General features: G+C 40.2%; 1 protein-coding gene across 1 annotated transcript; it reads left to right on the plus strand.

The window, feature by feature from the left end:
* Positions 1-272: 272 nt before the first annotated feature.
* Positions 273-7,948, plus strand: LOC133906139 (uncharacterized). Its single transcript, XM_062347934.1, has 8 exons — positions 273-1,280; positions 1,977-2,099; positions 2,189-2,255; positions 3,427-3,530; positions 3,614-3,716; positions 3,837-4,135; positions 6,807-7,112; positions 7,196-7,948. The coding sequence occupies exons 1-8, from the start codon at positions 354-356 to the stop codon at positions 7,547-7,549; spliced, it is 2,283 nt and encodes a 760-aa protein (XP_062203918.1). The 5' UTR covers positions 273-353; the 3' UTR covers positions 7,550-7,948.
* Positions 7,949-16,298: the final 8,350 nt, after the last annotated feature.

The following is a 16,298-nucleotide window of genomic DNA, read 5'->3' on the forward strand; positions in this document are numbered from 1 at the left end:
CCATGCCAGCAAGAATCTCTCTTTTTTCTTTGGCAAAAATGTTAGGATGGCAAACTTATGACACTTAAGAGTGAGCGATGGCAAAAATTTAGAGTCTATTTGTTTTAGCTAAATATTATGAAAAATAGCTCGTAGATTGTGGACGGTAAAAAGCTAAATTGTAAATACTATTAGATTATTATAATATAATAGCTAGATTATTAAAAATTACATTATACAGTCTGCCGGTTTATTTAGCTTACTGAGATAATCCATACACTGCAAGCGGAACCAAACATGGTCTTAATTATCGTCTCTTCGACACGACCCTGCCTGCAAATATCCCCACAGAACCCACAACCCCCTCCCGCCCGATGGCCGCCTCTCCGCGCCGCCACCGCCGCCACCGCGACGACGACTCCCCGCGACGCCGAAAGCGCCGCTCGTCCCCGTCCCCCTCGCCCGACGCCGAGGCGGACGCCGACCGCCGCCGCAGATCTAGGGCTGCCCCTCCCGACCCCGACCGCCGCGACGCCAAGCCATCCGGAGAAAACGGCCACGCCAAGCCTGGCGGAGATGCCGACGCCGACGTCCTGCCCCGGCGTGCTAGGGTTTCCGACGGGGAGGAGGAGGACGGCCGCCGGCGGAGGCGGGCTAGGGCTTCGGATGATGAGAGGGACGACCGTCGCAGCAAGCGCGACCGGGATAGGGACAGCCGTCGCCAACGCCGCCGGAGTCCCAGCTCGGAGTCGGGATCCTCACCCGACGACCGCCGCCGCCGCCGTCACCACCGCCGGGATGAGGGTTCGAGGCGCAGGGATGACCGCAGGCGCAGGGAAGACGACCGTGACGAGCGCCGTAGGAGCCCTGAGAAGAGGGAGCCGACGCCACTGCCCCCGCCGCCGCCATTGCTTCCGGAGATGATCCCCGGGCGCACGGGTGGGATCTACATCCCGCCTTTCCGCATGGCTCAGATGATGCGGGAGGTGGAGGACAAGTCGAGCCCCGAGTACCAGCGTCTCAGCTGGGATGCTCTCAAGAAGAGCATCAACGGGCTTGTAAATAAGGTGAATGCGACCAATATCAAGAATATAGTGCCGGAGCTCTTTGCTGAGAACCTTGTTCGTGGGCGGGGGCTCTTCTGCCAATCGTGCATCAAGTCACAGATGGCCTCTCCTGGGTTCACAGATGTGTTTGCTGCTCTTGTTGCGGTTGTGAATACCAAGTTCCCTGAGATTGGACGCTTGCTTCTTGTTCGTGTTGTGCTCCAGCTCAAGAGGGCATATAAGCGAAATGACAAGGTGATTTTCTCTTCACCCTCATTCTCAGCTTGACATGTATTGGCACTTGTTGGCTCATGTATGACTAATTAGCTTTGAAATTAGAAATGCTTAGTTAGAGTTGCATGTTATGGTGATTTCACACTTGCACAGAACTATGTTAGTGTAATTTATGGTACTTTACCTATTCCCTATCAAGGTTTCTGCTATTGTTTTAACTTGAATTATTTACGAAATGGGCTAATCTGTTTATTTTAGTCTGAAAAGAAAATGGGCCACTGCAGCTGCAACAGAACCATGAATGAAATGATGGTGCAAACCCATAGGTTTGCTATTCCGTATTTACAAAGAGGGAACTTTTACTGTGTAAAAATTCAAGTATAACATTGACTGTTGTATGTAGTTGGGCTTATGAACTCAAATATATGTTAGTTCAGTAAATTACATAGGATAAAATTTTACTTGGATTCAGGATTCGAGCATAAGAACTAACAAAAATTGCAGTTGGGGTGTATGTATCCATTTTTTTTCTGTATATGTACATATGGTGCACTTTTACTTTACATCCAGGATCCTAGTATAGGACCAATATAAATCATTGTTTGAACTTGGGGCTTCTGAGACATCTGATAATTTAGAGGAAGAATTGCATATGCACTTAATTTTGATTTTTGAGTTCTTGCATAAATTTCTTACTATAGCTATCGTTGATTGCAGCCTCAATTGCTTGCAGCAACCAAGTTCATAGCACACTTGGTTAATCAGGTGGTGGCACATGAGCTCGTGGCACTGGAGCTTCTTACAGTACTTCTAGAGAATCCAACTGATGATAGTGTTGAGGTACATAGCTTAGTTCTTATGTGCTTCTTACATAGTTACCACTTATTATGTCATTTCTGAAATATGTGGATATGTTTCTCGAATGGCAGGTAGCAGTGGGATTTGTTAAAGAATGCGGGGCAATATTGCAGGACTTGTCTCCACAAGGGCTTCATGGTAAATTGTCTTAAAGCAACTTTTATGATGAGTGCTTATTTCTTACTACACTTGTTAAAACTACTTTATCCGGCACACATTGTGTCTATGACATAATATTTCTTTCTTTTAAGGATTGTCTATTTTCTTTTTAATATAGGGAAAATGAATTTAAAATCAGGTCTAAAATATTTGGACACCATGAAGATGTTTCGGTCAACTATTTCATTCTCCGGGTTGGCCTGAAACATGGAAGTTATTTAAGTTTAACATGCATTGTTGTGGGCCATATTGTTCTGCAAACAATGTAAATACTGATTCAATTATGGTAGGCGCCCAGATGTTTAGCTTTGATCCATGTTCTTGATTTCGGATGTTTTGGAGAACGTAAATTATAATGTATAAGTACAATTATTTATGTCATTATGTGAATAAAGTGAACCTGGCAGCACCATATTGTGTGTCCATTATTTAATTAAATAAAATAGCAAATGAACTATGTGACATAGATTAGCTATGTGATATCCTTGAGGCACCGTCTGTGTGTAATATTTGTTTTTAGGGAATTGCTGTGGTACAAACTGCTTTTGTCTACCATAAGTGAAGTGTCAAAATGTTTCTCAACTGTTTTCTTCTTCACTGTTAATTTTTGGCTTCCTTTCATTCAGTTATAGGATGAATGGACAATAAGCTTAACGGTGTGGTTTGGAAGTCACCTCAAATTTTTCTTTTTGCAAAAGTTCCTGTTAGTGCCCATGCAATTTCTCTGTGGAACTACAAAGATGAATTCCTTGGGTCATATTCCATTATTCCTTAAGAGCTGAAGCATTTACTCGTTCCATTAAAATATTAATGCTATTTTAATTCTGATAAATAATATCTTCACTTCTTCATTTATATTTGTATTGGCCATACGTGATACGAATGGTCTTCTCTTGAAAATACTTTCATTGCGATGTTATTTCTTTAGGTTTTGCCTTTTTTTACATAAATATTACAATGGGGATCGGTGTTTAATTTTCTGTTTTACATACTGTCTCAATATCTCAAACTAGACTTACCTGTGATTGAAGGAGTATTTCATATTTGTTGTTAATTCATTTATAATTTTTTGTTGTTGAAAACTTAGAATCTTAACTTAGTTGTTGGTGATAAGAATGAATTCTGTTAACCTGTCGATTAATTCATGCAGCTATTTTTGAAAGATTTCGAGGCATTCTTCATGAAGGAGAAATAGACAAGCGCGTGCAGTTTTTAATTGAAGGCCTTTTCGCAATCAGAAAGGCTAAATTTCAGGTTGATTTCTAGTTGCCGTAACCCGATGCTTTTTTAGCTCATGGGATGTTCTAATAGATGGTTTTCCTTCAATACTTGTGCAGGGATTCCCAGCCATCCGTCCAGAGTTAGATCTTGTGGAGCAGGAGGACCAGTTTACGCATGAGATATCCCTTGAAGATGACCTAGATCCCGAGACCAATCTAAGTAAGGTTTTGTTTGCTGCATGGGTGTTTCTCTGTTATATTTACGAATTATGATATGAATTTTCTAAGTGAAGGTGCTTGCAGTTTCGTGTGGTATAATGCTGACCTTTTTCAATTGCAGATGTTTTCAGGGCAAACCCAAATTTTGTTGAAGATGAGAAGGCATATGAGAACTTAAAGAGAAGCATCCTGGGAGCAGAATCTTCTGAAGATGAAGAAGGATCGGATGCTGCATCTGATGATGAGGATGATGAAGAATCTGATGAAGAAGATGACGAAGAGCAGATGGAGATAAGGGATAGAACTGAGACCAATCTTGTGAATCTTAGAAGAACAATATATTTGACTATTATGTCCAGTGTTGATTTTGAAGAAGCTGGTCACAAGCTTATGAAAATTAAACTCGAGCCTGGTCAAGAGGTAAGCACTACAGTTTATGTGATTCCAGTATTTGATATTGATTTCAGTTTGTTAATGTTATTCCTTTATTGTTTTGTTTGTCTGGTTTCTTTTATTCCCTTTGATACAATGCCTCCACAGTCCAGAAACGTGCATTCTGTATTTGCTACTAGTACTAGGTAGTTACATTGATTTGAGATTTTGTAAATGTGCTAAGTTGTGTGTTGGTTTTGTCTTTTCATCAGACTAGTTTGTTTTGACTGATTTTCTGATAATACGGCTTAAGTAAAGCTTGTTTTATGAACCCTACAATCTGATGAAACCTAATGTTTCAATCCCCATCAATTGCTGAGGTTGGATATCGCTAGCCATGTTGTATAATTCTACATTAAGTTGTGATGGTTTATAGTGAATAGCCATGTTTCTGAAAATGACCGTTGCTTATTCAGTCACCCACCTAGGTGACTGTACAGCCTACCTTGCTGATTAATAGTTGAGCATGATAGTACAAACTGTTGTGATTGCATGGAGTCAGTGTGCCACATGCCACTCTGAGTAGTACCAGTACCTATTGCTGGATTTGTTGCTGTATATTTGTCGAGAAACATGCTACAGGAGTGAAAGATTGCAATGGGTGGTCAATGCTTCCATTTACTTGTATTCTGTTGTTACAACATTACACCTAGTGGAGTTTTTTTTTTAAAAAAAAAACCCTTATCAGTTTGAATGAGATGGTTTTAACGGTTTCACCAAAAATTATTTCCCTATAGATATTGGGCTACATTCTGGCTTTTGAGCAAAGTTGGGCATGCTGTTTTGAAATTCACGATGAGAAGAGATTAATCTATTACATATCCTAACGCGCCAAGAATCTTCGGCCTCTTAGGCCACGAAGTTCTTGTAGCTACTGTTCATGGTCGCTAACGCGCCAAGAATCTGCGGCCTCTTAGGCCACGAAGTTCTTGTAGCTACTGTTCATGGTGACGGGCAGGCCTCCTCCCTCCATGTTTTTTTCTTTCGGATGGGTGATGTTGCCATGTTATGGCCTTCCAGACCCTTCCGGTGATGTTTGGCTCCTACCCTCTTCCTTGCGGTGAGCGGCGGCGGCCGCACGTGCTAGGCGGCACGATGGCGCCTGCGGGGGTGGCTCCTTCACCGTATCCCCGTCTTCCCGAGCCGCTTCCCCAACTGGAGCTCCTACATGCCCGTCTTCCTCCACGCCGGCCGAGCACCACATCCCACCTCGTTGACGACCTCTAGGCAGCGAGCTCTCTCTGACCATGACCGAGCCATCGTGAGCTTCGCCGTCATCTCCTGAGCGCCGCGCGCCCCTTCCCTCCTTCCCTCGCGATAGTGTCCTACCGTCGTTGACCCGAGCGCAGGCGCACTCCATGGCCGCTGCCGAGCTAGACGCCACGGTGCATGTCGCTGCTGGTGGCTCAAATGGAATCGCCATGTCGTATTGAAGCTCATGGTCCCGCTCCCCAGCCGATCTTTGCCGCCGTTCGCTGCCGGCGATCGGTCAAACCTCAGGTAAACTGCTGCCCCTCCCCCTGGGTTGATTTTGACCGAGGTTGAACATTTTGACCCGGTCCAGTGGGTCCAAGACCAATCGTTCTAGACCGTAGCTAGGTGGATCCGGGTACAAAAAGTATTTTAGGGTATTTTGATTTTCGGGAAATTCCAGAAAATGCCGTAAGGTATATTAGTTGTATTGATAAATCGGATGAAATAATCTAAAATGCAAAGAAAAATATCTAAAGCTAAAAAAAATTAAACAAATTTTGCTGCGATTGTATTACTGTCGTCTATATGTTAAAATTATGTGCATGCATGAAAGTGCTACTGTTTTCCCTATAATTAAGTGAATGTGTTAAAAATATTGATAAATTCATAAATAAATACTGAAATGTCCAAAATTGGCGAACTCAATTTTGTTAGTCTTCTTTTGTCATGCTCTGTACAACAAAAATGCACGCTGGGCACAGCGTAGGCGTGCCAATCAGCTTAGTTTACATTAAATGACCTGTTCAGAAGAGTAGAAGACTGCTTTTGAAAATTTGTTAAGGCCACACGGCGTGCCAATCAGCCTAGTTTACATTAACTGACCTTTCCAGAAGAGTGGAAGACTGCTTTTGAAAATTTGTTAAGGCCACATGTAGATGTAGTCATCTAGCGACAAATGTAGTCATGCATTGACATGACTAACAAGTTGATGTATGCTAGCTGGCAGAAATGATGGATAACCTACATTAAGACTGACCTTCAGGTTCAGTTTCTTGATCTCATTTACTTATGTTCAGATTGTTATTACTGAAATTATTTCAACTATATGTGAACTTCCAGAAATTCCTTGAATGAAACAGAAGTCCAGTATATCGGTTGGTTTTTGCAACATAATGCTTGGAAAGAATAACATGCATGAGAACCTTTTTTAGTTAAGCAACCTTTTTTAGTTATACATGTAATGCAAACACATGGGTTTAGTGCCTTTTCAAGTGGGTATTAAATATGGTCCAAATTGTTATTCCATTAGAAGTCTTTTGCTTTTTTAATGTTTTTCTTGCTGTATTTGATTTACTTGTTCCATTGATGGCTTGATGCTGAAACTGCAATTTATGATTTTTTTTGTGAAAAATCTGCAAATGTATGATATTCTTCCCCGATTTAAATTGTTTGCTTCATGTGACAGATGGAGCTGTGTATTATGCTTCTTGAGTGTTGCAGTCAAGAGAGAACATACCTTCGATATTATGGGTTGCTAGGACAGCGATTTTGCATGATCAATAAAGTGTACCAAGAGAACTTTGAAAAATGTTTCGTTCAGCAGTATTCGATGATTCATCGTCTTGAAACAAACAAGTTGAGGAATGTTGCCAAGTTTTTTGCACATTTGTTGGGGACTGATGCACTCCCTTGGCATGTTTTGGCTTACATCCGGTTGACAGAGGAAGATACGACATCATCTTCTCGAATTTTTATAAAGATTCTATTTCAGGTATGTTGCAATATGCCGCTTTCTTACGACATAGCTATTTCTATTTCCTTATATCAGAATATTGAAGCACCTTTCTTATGCAGGAATTATCGGAGCATCTTGGCATACGCCTACTCAACGAGAGACTGAATGATCCTACAATGCAAGGTTCCTTTGAGTCGATCTTCCCAAAGGATCATCCGAAGAATACAAGGTTCTCTATCAATTTCTTCACGTCCATCGGTCTTGGGGGTATCACAGAGAGCCTGAGGGAGTACTTGAAGAACATGCCACGCCTTATAATGCAGCAGCAGAAGCCTGCATCATCTGAGTCAGAATCAGCTGGATCTGAATCTGGTTCAGAAAGCTCCGGCTCAGGGTCTAGTTCTGAGTCCGAGTCCGAGTCAAGCTTGGATGAGAGCGACAAGAGACGAAGTAAGAGAAGGAAGAGGACTTAAGTTCGCCTCCAACTGTGCTTATTGAATTGCCATCTTCGGTTTTGTTCAGATTAGCTTTTTTACTTGGATCATCCTATATTGCGTATGTATGTGCAATATGAGATCTAGCTGTTGATGTGTTCAATCATAACCAGAAAAGCTGTAATCTTTTAAAATATTAGCTGAGCTTGTACCATGTGGTACCTTGTCCTGTGATCGGGTGGTGACGAGTATAAGCAAGAAAAGGCTACCAGGATAAATCTTAGTTCTCTTCCACATTTTTTTAGGCACTAGTTTTGTACGTTGAGAATTTGTTATCCTAAGGGCCTGTACCGTTGCAATGGCATACTGAAATGTTTTCCGTGTTATGAAATCTGATAAGATCTAAGAATCAAGGTATCTAGAGCCTTGCTCGTGTAACATTTTGAAGGTTTTTTTTTTTGTTCTAGTTGGCTTTTTGTTTTTATTTGGTTTGGTATTTAATCTTGTAAATGCCCTCAGAACTCGAAACGTGGCGGCATAAGTTTTCCAGGTACATCATATTCTTTTTAGGAAATTGTCAAAAAAGCTTCTTCTGTTGCTCAGGTACAGCATTACTGCATTATTTTGACCTTTACCCCCTGTTGGTCTGACTTCCTTAGACCCATGAAAGGCCTCCATACAACCACCATGAGCAGCTAGACAATGAGCAACTTTGTTACAATCACGCGGGCAGACGGAGACACTGCAAATTGTCAACGACTCACGCCTGAAATATCTTATCTCCCTAAATTAAGCACCAAAAGAGCTACTACGATCAAGGGACTCATCTTGACAAAGGCATCTCGGTAAACTGAAGTGTTGACGATAGCTGGCAGCTGTCTTTTCGGCGCAGGTTACCTGAACATTTGTTTGATACCCAAGATGTGGTAGGATGGTGTCATGAGCAAAGTTGATTTTTTTTTTTGTGTAATCTCTTCATAAGTGGTTAATGAGAGACGCCCTTAACCATGCTTTCAAACACATGGAAACCAAAAATTGCTATGAAGATTAAAATTTCTCTTTGGCTCTTGGAGCAAGATTCTCTTCTCACTAAAGATACTATGATTAGGAGAAAGTGGAATGGGGAAAGCTGTTGTGCACTCAAAGATAATATGATTAGGAGAAATTGGACCTGTTGTGTACTCAAAGTGAAACTGGACAACATCTATTATTTTTCTCTGTACTGTTGCAAAAGGAGTTTGCGGGTTAAAAAGGACTGCGCAAGCTGTGCTGTTGCAGGATGGCAGCAGTGGATGAAGGCGTCGGTATGGAAAGCTGATCAATGAGAAGATGCAAAAAAAAAAAAAAGAAAAAAAAAGAAAAAAAAAAGACGCTGCTGTTTCGGTGGAGGGACTCTGCGGTGTTATCTCTGAAGGTGTAGTCTTTTGCCTAAGCTTTTGCTATGTGAGAGAGTGTGCCATTAGCAGCATGTTCGTCTAGACTACTACAGGAAAGTAAAAGATTCCTGTAGCACAATGCATTGTAATTCCGTTTGCTTCTTTGGGAATGGAATTCCTGAGTGCGACCCTGTTATGGAAAGGAATGGTAGTATGGGTTAGGTGATTGTATTCCCATATAATATTATTCGGACGTGGTATGGAGAATGGTGGTAAGGCTACATGAAGGAGCCGAGTGGGGTGAATAAACCTTTTTCTGAAAATGACCTAAACAAGCTAAAATTTCATCTTAATGGAATTTAAGTACGAAATTCAAATCTACTCTAAAGCAAGTACAAAGATGCAATCCTATGAGATATAAACACTAGGATTAACATAAAGCAATTTATGAACTTGTAATAAAGTAAAGTTAATATGTGAAATAATTGAAGAATGGAGAGACAATGATGATGTTTTTGAACTTTGGATCATTGAGGAGATACTACATCTCCGTTGAGGGGTTTGATCACCCCTGAGTTGGATCTCTTTCAACTATTTTTCTACTGAGGTTACACAAAGCACTCCTCGACTTCCTTGTGGTATTTGTTCCCTTGCGGAGGTAAAATCCGGCCTTCACAAACTTTTTTATGGCTCACCAAAAACGTGTTGATGGCTTGTGAGCAACTCCTAGCCGTTTAGGAGTCCTCAAACTCCAAGAGAAAAGAATGCAAATACCAAAGCTTGAAGAAGACACTTAGTGCTCAAAGATCCACTTTTGAATTATAGCACTCAAATTTTTTTTTAAAAAATCCCTCTCAAAGGTGGAACACTTTCTTGGAAGAGGAGAGGGGCTTTTTACTTTAGAGAGCTCTCAGATTCGAAATGGACAGAGGATTGGAGTGAGACGGGGGAAGGGGTATATAAAAAGACCCATTCAAAAACTAGCCATTGGACACCTTTTCAGCCCACATATGATGTTTTAAACTCCATATCAGAACATCCGATCAATTCAAAATGCTAGATTTGAACTTCAAAAACCAACTCAGATCTGGTGAAAAACACACATCGGAACATCTGATGTAAACATCTGAACATCCAATGTGGAAAATTAAATCGGGACCGAAATGTCTATGTTTGCTAAAACTGGATGTTTTGATCATATCGGAACATCTGATCTAACTATCAGAACATTCAATGTTGAGATTTAATTCCAAACCGTGACCTCTAAACTTGATAAAGTCAGACGTTCCGACTCACACAAGAACATCCGATGAAAACATCGGAACATCCACTATTAAAGAAAGCCCAAACATAGAACCCTAACTTCTGAAATTTTGTAACATCCGAAGGCATCAGAACATCCGATGTCACATAGAACAAATTTGACTCGGAACACGTTGTGAGCTTGTATCACTTTCTATACTTAGGTAGATCTTTTTGAGCACTAAGATTAAACCAAATCACAGCATTGCACCCCCTTAATAGTACGGTGGTCCTATACTCAATTTTAGAAAAAAAAATAGTAAAGAGTAAACCATTCGCCATCTTCTTTCTTCAATTTTTAGGGGTCGCCAATGTCGTGTTGCTTCAATTGATGAGACTTTTACCTGTTCAAATACTCATTGAATATATTAGTCGCTTAATTATTTTTCGTCAATCATCAAAACTCACATAGGGAGTCTAGATGCATTTTTAATCTCCTCCCCTTTTGTGATTGATGACAACCTAAGCAAAGCTTATAGGAGATTTAAAGAAATGTATTTTTGAATGTCAGTATATATGGTGAGCTCCCCTAAAAGTGTGCATTGGTAGAAATTTGATTTTCAGAATCAAATGCACATTTTTAAAGAAGTTTTCACGAGAGCTCACCCTATATCTTTGACATTTGTGGGGTGTATAACAAATATGAATTATGAAATGATATGAAGGTAACACGATTGCTAATGTGACATAGTATGACATATAACACACATTAAGCATAAGCAAACAAACATTCATACATGTAGTTCATAATTAAAGGCAGCACACACCACAATATTATACACGAATTTAACAAGATTAGATTCATACAAACTAAAAGAAATAAAACATAGACCGACGAAGTCTAAGATGAAACAAGACAAATAAGCTTTTATCTCCCCCTTTGGCATCAAGACACCAAAAGGGAAGAAAAAACAACTTAGAGGGGAATCTAGTTGCTCTCCTCCTCGCTTCCTTCTTCCTCTTCCTCTTCCTCTTCCTCTTCTTCTTCTTCTTCTTCTTCTTCTTCTTCTTCTTCTTCTTCTTCTTCTTCTTCTTCTTCTTCTTCTTTTTCATGAATATTTTGATGGAAGGGATCTTCAATGAAATCTTCATCACTTGATTCCACCTCAAAACCATCTGGAGAACACGGAGGTTGGATGTTTAGGTGCCTGTGAATCTCCTTTACTCTAGAAGTCAGCTTCTTCCTTGCATCCCTCTCTTTTTGAAAACGTATAGATGTGTTCTTGCACATGCAAAAGATAGCTTTGATGATATTTCAAGTAGATAATGATTGGCTTGACTGAGGCAGACAGTCCTAGCTTACTGGAGGAATAGCACTTGCTTTAGACTTTCGTTCCTTAATGAGGCGAACCTGCAAGCCGGTATACCTCATTTCTTTGTGGAAGGTCAAATTTGTCACCTTTTCAATCATGCACATAATATAAGGAGAATATCCACATCCTCTCTTTGGATCAATGGATATGAGCCTTATTTCCTCCCAAATGAAATCAAACACATGAAATGTCCTTTGGTTTTCCTTCATCCGATGCAAAAGATTTCTTGTGTAATAATTAACATTGCTAGAATTTCCATCCTTAGGAGCTAGAGACTTTCTGAATAGCATGTTGAAGTAGAAGTACAGAGGAAGGAGTCCAGTTATTTTACCTAGCATATAGGGTTTGTTCAGATCATACATGTACTCCATGTCAACAGTAGTGATAACTAGTTCATCATGGATCCTCTCTTTGTTGTGCAAATCACTGGAGGTGAAACCCAAGCATGTAGCAAAGTGTCTGTACTTCACCTTGTATCAAGTGCTATTTGTCATCCAATGCATGGTCCTTGCAGCATCTGTATTCACATACAGGGTAGCATAGAACTAACAGATAATCTCATTGCACCATGGATACTCAAAAGCCATGATTATGTTCATGTTATGCTGAGTGCAAGCAGCAATGACTTCATTGAAATCAGGATTGTCAAGATTCTCCATGTAAGACCAATCAATCCACTGCATAAGGGAAATAGGTGACTTCCTAGGTAGGATAACAGTCTCATAGAAATGCCGCTAAAAAAGAGACAAAAAGCGAGGATTTGTAGCCGTCCTGTCATGATCAAGAGGATTTTCTTTTCTTCCTTCCCTGACAGCTTTTGTTCTCCCTTTGTAGTTGATAACACACATGTGATGATTTTTCGCTCTCAAGGGTCTCGATAGGCAGAAAGATCCAAGCTTATTTGGTTCACCTTGATCATCATTAACTTGAACACCACCTTGCGAACTTGAACCTGTGGTAGCATCCCTAGGTCTCCTAGATGGCAGCTAACTACCTCTAGGGACATTAGCGATCTGAGCATCTTTGCTGGAACCACTGTGAGGAATCTGACTAGGAGCGGATGGAGTTGGATTTGGATTCCTAGTCCTCTTAGCTAGATTCTTTCCCCTTCTGATTGCTTGTATATCAACTTGAGGATAGGGATCTATTCTTTGCTTTGTCCTCCTCTCATAGTGTTGCATGATTGGTTCCTCATCTGAACTTTCAAAACGATGATCATACCAATATCCATTTGGATGCAAATAACGATGAGCATCATCACCACCACTAGACATACTGATGGATCCTAGACAGATACATAGATATTTGAGATGGATCGATAATAAGGGAAACAAATTTGTGCACAAAATGAGGCTTTATGGCTGAGTTTTGTGAACATCAGATGTTCCGACTGGCCCGGTCGAATGTTCTGATCTTCACATATTAGCCCTAAAACTCACTTTTCTTGTGGATCGATTGACAAACTCGTGGCAAGCCCTAGGGAAAGATATCTATGATGAACAACAACACTATTGACTGGAGGGATTTGAGATCCATCCATACAAAGAAGAGAGGGACAAGCTGTGGCTTGAGGATACCTTGAGTTTGCGGAAAGATGTGATTTGAGAAAGATCAGAGGTTTCAATGTGATGCTTGCCCAACCTCCGATGGAGATCGAAGGTTCCGAGGCTTTGGAAGATCCGGTCATCGAAGAGGGGGAGAGAACACGAGAGGGGGAGGTGTTGGGTGGAGTAAAAAGGTGAATGAATGAGATGGAAACCGCCCACGAGGTTAAAAACTCCTGTTGAGAACTGTACATCAGATGTTACGATCGACGGATCGGATGTTCCACTCAGTGAAAAGTAACAGAAGTGATTTTGGTGGAAAGTGAACATCGGATGTTCCGATATGAGTAAAGTACCGGAACTTCAGATGTTCTGCTTGGAAAAATCGAATGTTCTGAATAGTAAAAACTTCCAAATTTTTAGAGAGACTTGAGAGATAAAACTTGAATTTCGAATAAGATTTTAGAGGAATATATGGAGGATATACTTGAGATGTTTTCTCTACTTATGATCAGCGAACACTCAAGCACACAAAACAATGACCATAAGTGAATTAACATGATCCAAAGATCAAAATGGAAGAATTGGCGAGAAAGGAGCCAATAAATCTGAACAATAAGCATAAGAGACCAAATGAACCAAAGATGGTGATATATTCGAGTTTTTGGAATTGTATGAATTCATTTATTATACTAGGACCAAAGTTCACTTAGAATGAGATCCCTTAGCACTTGAATTCACCTTTTGCACATAATTCACTTAAAAGTTTCTTAATTGCTAAAATATCAATTTATTCACACCTTGTGGTTTGTGGATGCTCATTGAGAGAGCAACACTTAACCAAGATATGTTCCCCATCTTTAGCTAAAAACCACCTAGGCAAATGCAAACAAGGTATGCAAGGAGTCAAGCCACGTTCTGAGAATCTAATATATTAAGCTCATTCCTTAACTCACAAAACCTATGCTCATCTATAGGTTTGGTGAAAATATCCACTAATTATTTTTTCGTCTTACATGGCTTAGGACTATGTCACCTTTTGTTGTGTGATCTCTAAGAAAAAGATGTCAGATCTATGTGCTTGGTTCGAGAGTGTTGGACGGGGTTGTTGGCTATTTTGATGATGCTCTTATTATCACACAAAAGAGGCACATGATTTATATGTATCCCATAATCTTTTAAGGTTTACCTCATCCAAAGTAATTGAGTGCAACAACTACCCGCTGAGACATATTATGCTTCAGTGGTGGATAGGGTTACGAAATTTTGTTTCTTAGATGACCAAGAGACTAAGGACTTACCCAAGAATTGACATGTACCCAATGTATTCTTCCTATCCACTTTACAACTCGCATAATCAGCATCTAAATAACCTAAAAGATCAAAGCTCGAACCCTAAGTTTAGGGTATGAACAAGATATCTAAGAATCCGCTTAACGACCACTAAGTGGCACTCCTTAGGAGCAGCTTAAAATCTTGCACACATGCACATACTTAACATGATATATGACCTAGATGCATAAAAGATAAAATAATGAGCCAATCATAGAATGGTATACCTTTTGGTCAACGGCTTTGCCATCATCATTGAGGTCGAGGTGGCCATTTGGTTGCATTGGGGTGCAGATGGGTTTGGCACTTGCCATATCAAACCTCTTTAGCATGTCCTTGATGTATTTTATTTGACATATGAATATCCCTTCTTTGAGTTGCTTTATTTGAAATCCTAAGAAGAATTGCAACTCCCCTATTATGGACATCTCAAATCTTTTAGTCATCATCCTACTAAACTCTTTACTAAAAGTTTTGTTAGTAGAGTCAAATATAATGTCATCGACATATATTTGGCACACAAATAAATCATTATCAAGCTTTTTAGTAAAGAGAGTACTATCAACCTTTCTAACTTCAAAACTATTCTTGACTAGAAAATCCTTAAGGCACTCATACCATGCTCTAGGATCTTGTTTAAGCTTATATAGTGCCTGGAGTTTACATACATGAGATGAGAATTAGGGATCTTCAAAACTCAGGAGTTGTTCAACACATACTAATTCCGAGATAGGTCCATTTAGGAATACGCTCTTCAAGTTCATTTGATATATCTTGAAATCATGATGAGTAGCAAAAGCAAGTTTATGAATTGACTCTAATCTAGCAACGGGTGTATAAGTCTAACCAAAATCCAAACCTTCAATTTGAGAGAAGACTTACACAACCAATCTTGCATTGTTTCTCGTGAATATTCTATTTTCATGTTGCTTGTTCCGAAAGACCCATTTTGTGCCAACTATGTTTTGGTCGGGTCTTTTCACCAAAGACCATACCTCATTGCGAGTGAAGTTGTTTAACTCTTCTTGCATTGCCATCACCCAATTCGGATCTTCGAGTGCTTCTTCTACCTTCAAAGGTTTCAAAGAAGATACAAAAGAGTAATGTTCACAAAAATTAGCAACTCGAGATCTAGTAGAGACTCCGCTATTAATGTCACCAACTATGTTATGGGTGGGCTGATCTCTTTGTACGCTTTGATAACTCTTGGGCAGAGATGGCCAAATGGGCCGTTTCGGCCGGCTCGGCACGTGACCGTCTAGGCATGGCCCAGCCTGAGCGGCCCAGGTATTGTTACGGGCCATGCCATGTAGGCCCACGTGCCGCCCCCTCGGCCCACGATATGACCCATCATCCACCGTACCGTGCCGTGCCGGCGTGGGCACGATAGCGGCCCGACGGCACGGGTGGCCCGAACAGCACCAAAATAGGAAAAAAATAAAAAAATAGTTAAAAATTCTAAAAAATAAAACATATAGAAAATAAAATAAGCTTTATTGATTGGTTGCCTCGTTAAAAACCTTTATACTAAATGGAAAAAGATTACAACATTTATTGATCCATGAATGGAAAATTGGAAATATAGAAATAATAGAATTGATTTGTTAAAGTGGGGAAGTGGCTTTGGAGTTTAGATCAATGGGAGTTTGGTATAGAGTATAGATGGATAGTGGCTATTTATAGGCCAAGATGAGAGGTGAGTGGCGGGTCCTCGATCGCTTTCGAAAAAAATAAAGAAATACCATAAAAAATTCAGAAATAATAGGAATACATAATTAATTCTAAGAATGAGCTTTATTGATAGGTTGCCTCATTAAAAACCTTTCTAGCAAAGGAAAAAAGAGTACAACCTAACTCAAAAAATTAGAAATTACACGTTCTCAAGTGTCAACAACATCCAGATACAAATTTTTGAATGAAG

Source organism: Phragmites australis, chromosome 23 (genome assembly GCF_958298935.1).
Source record: "Phragmites australis chromosome 23, lpPhrAust1.1, whole genome shotgun sequence".
NCBI classification, from domain to species: Eukaryota; Viridiplantae; Streptophyta; class Magnoliopsida; order Poales; family Poaceae; genus Phragmites; species Phragmites australis.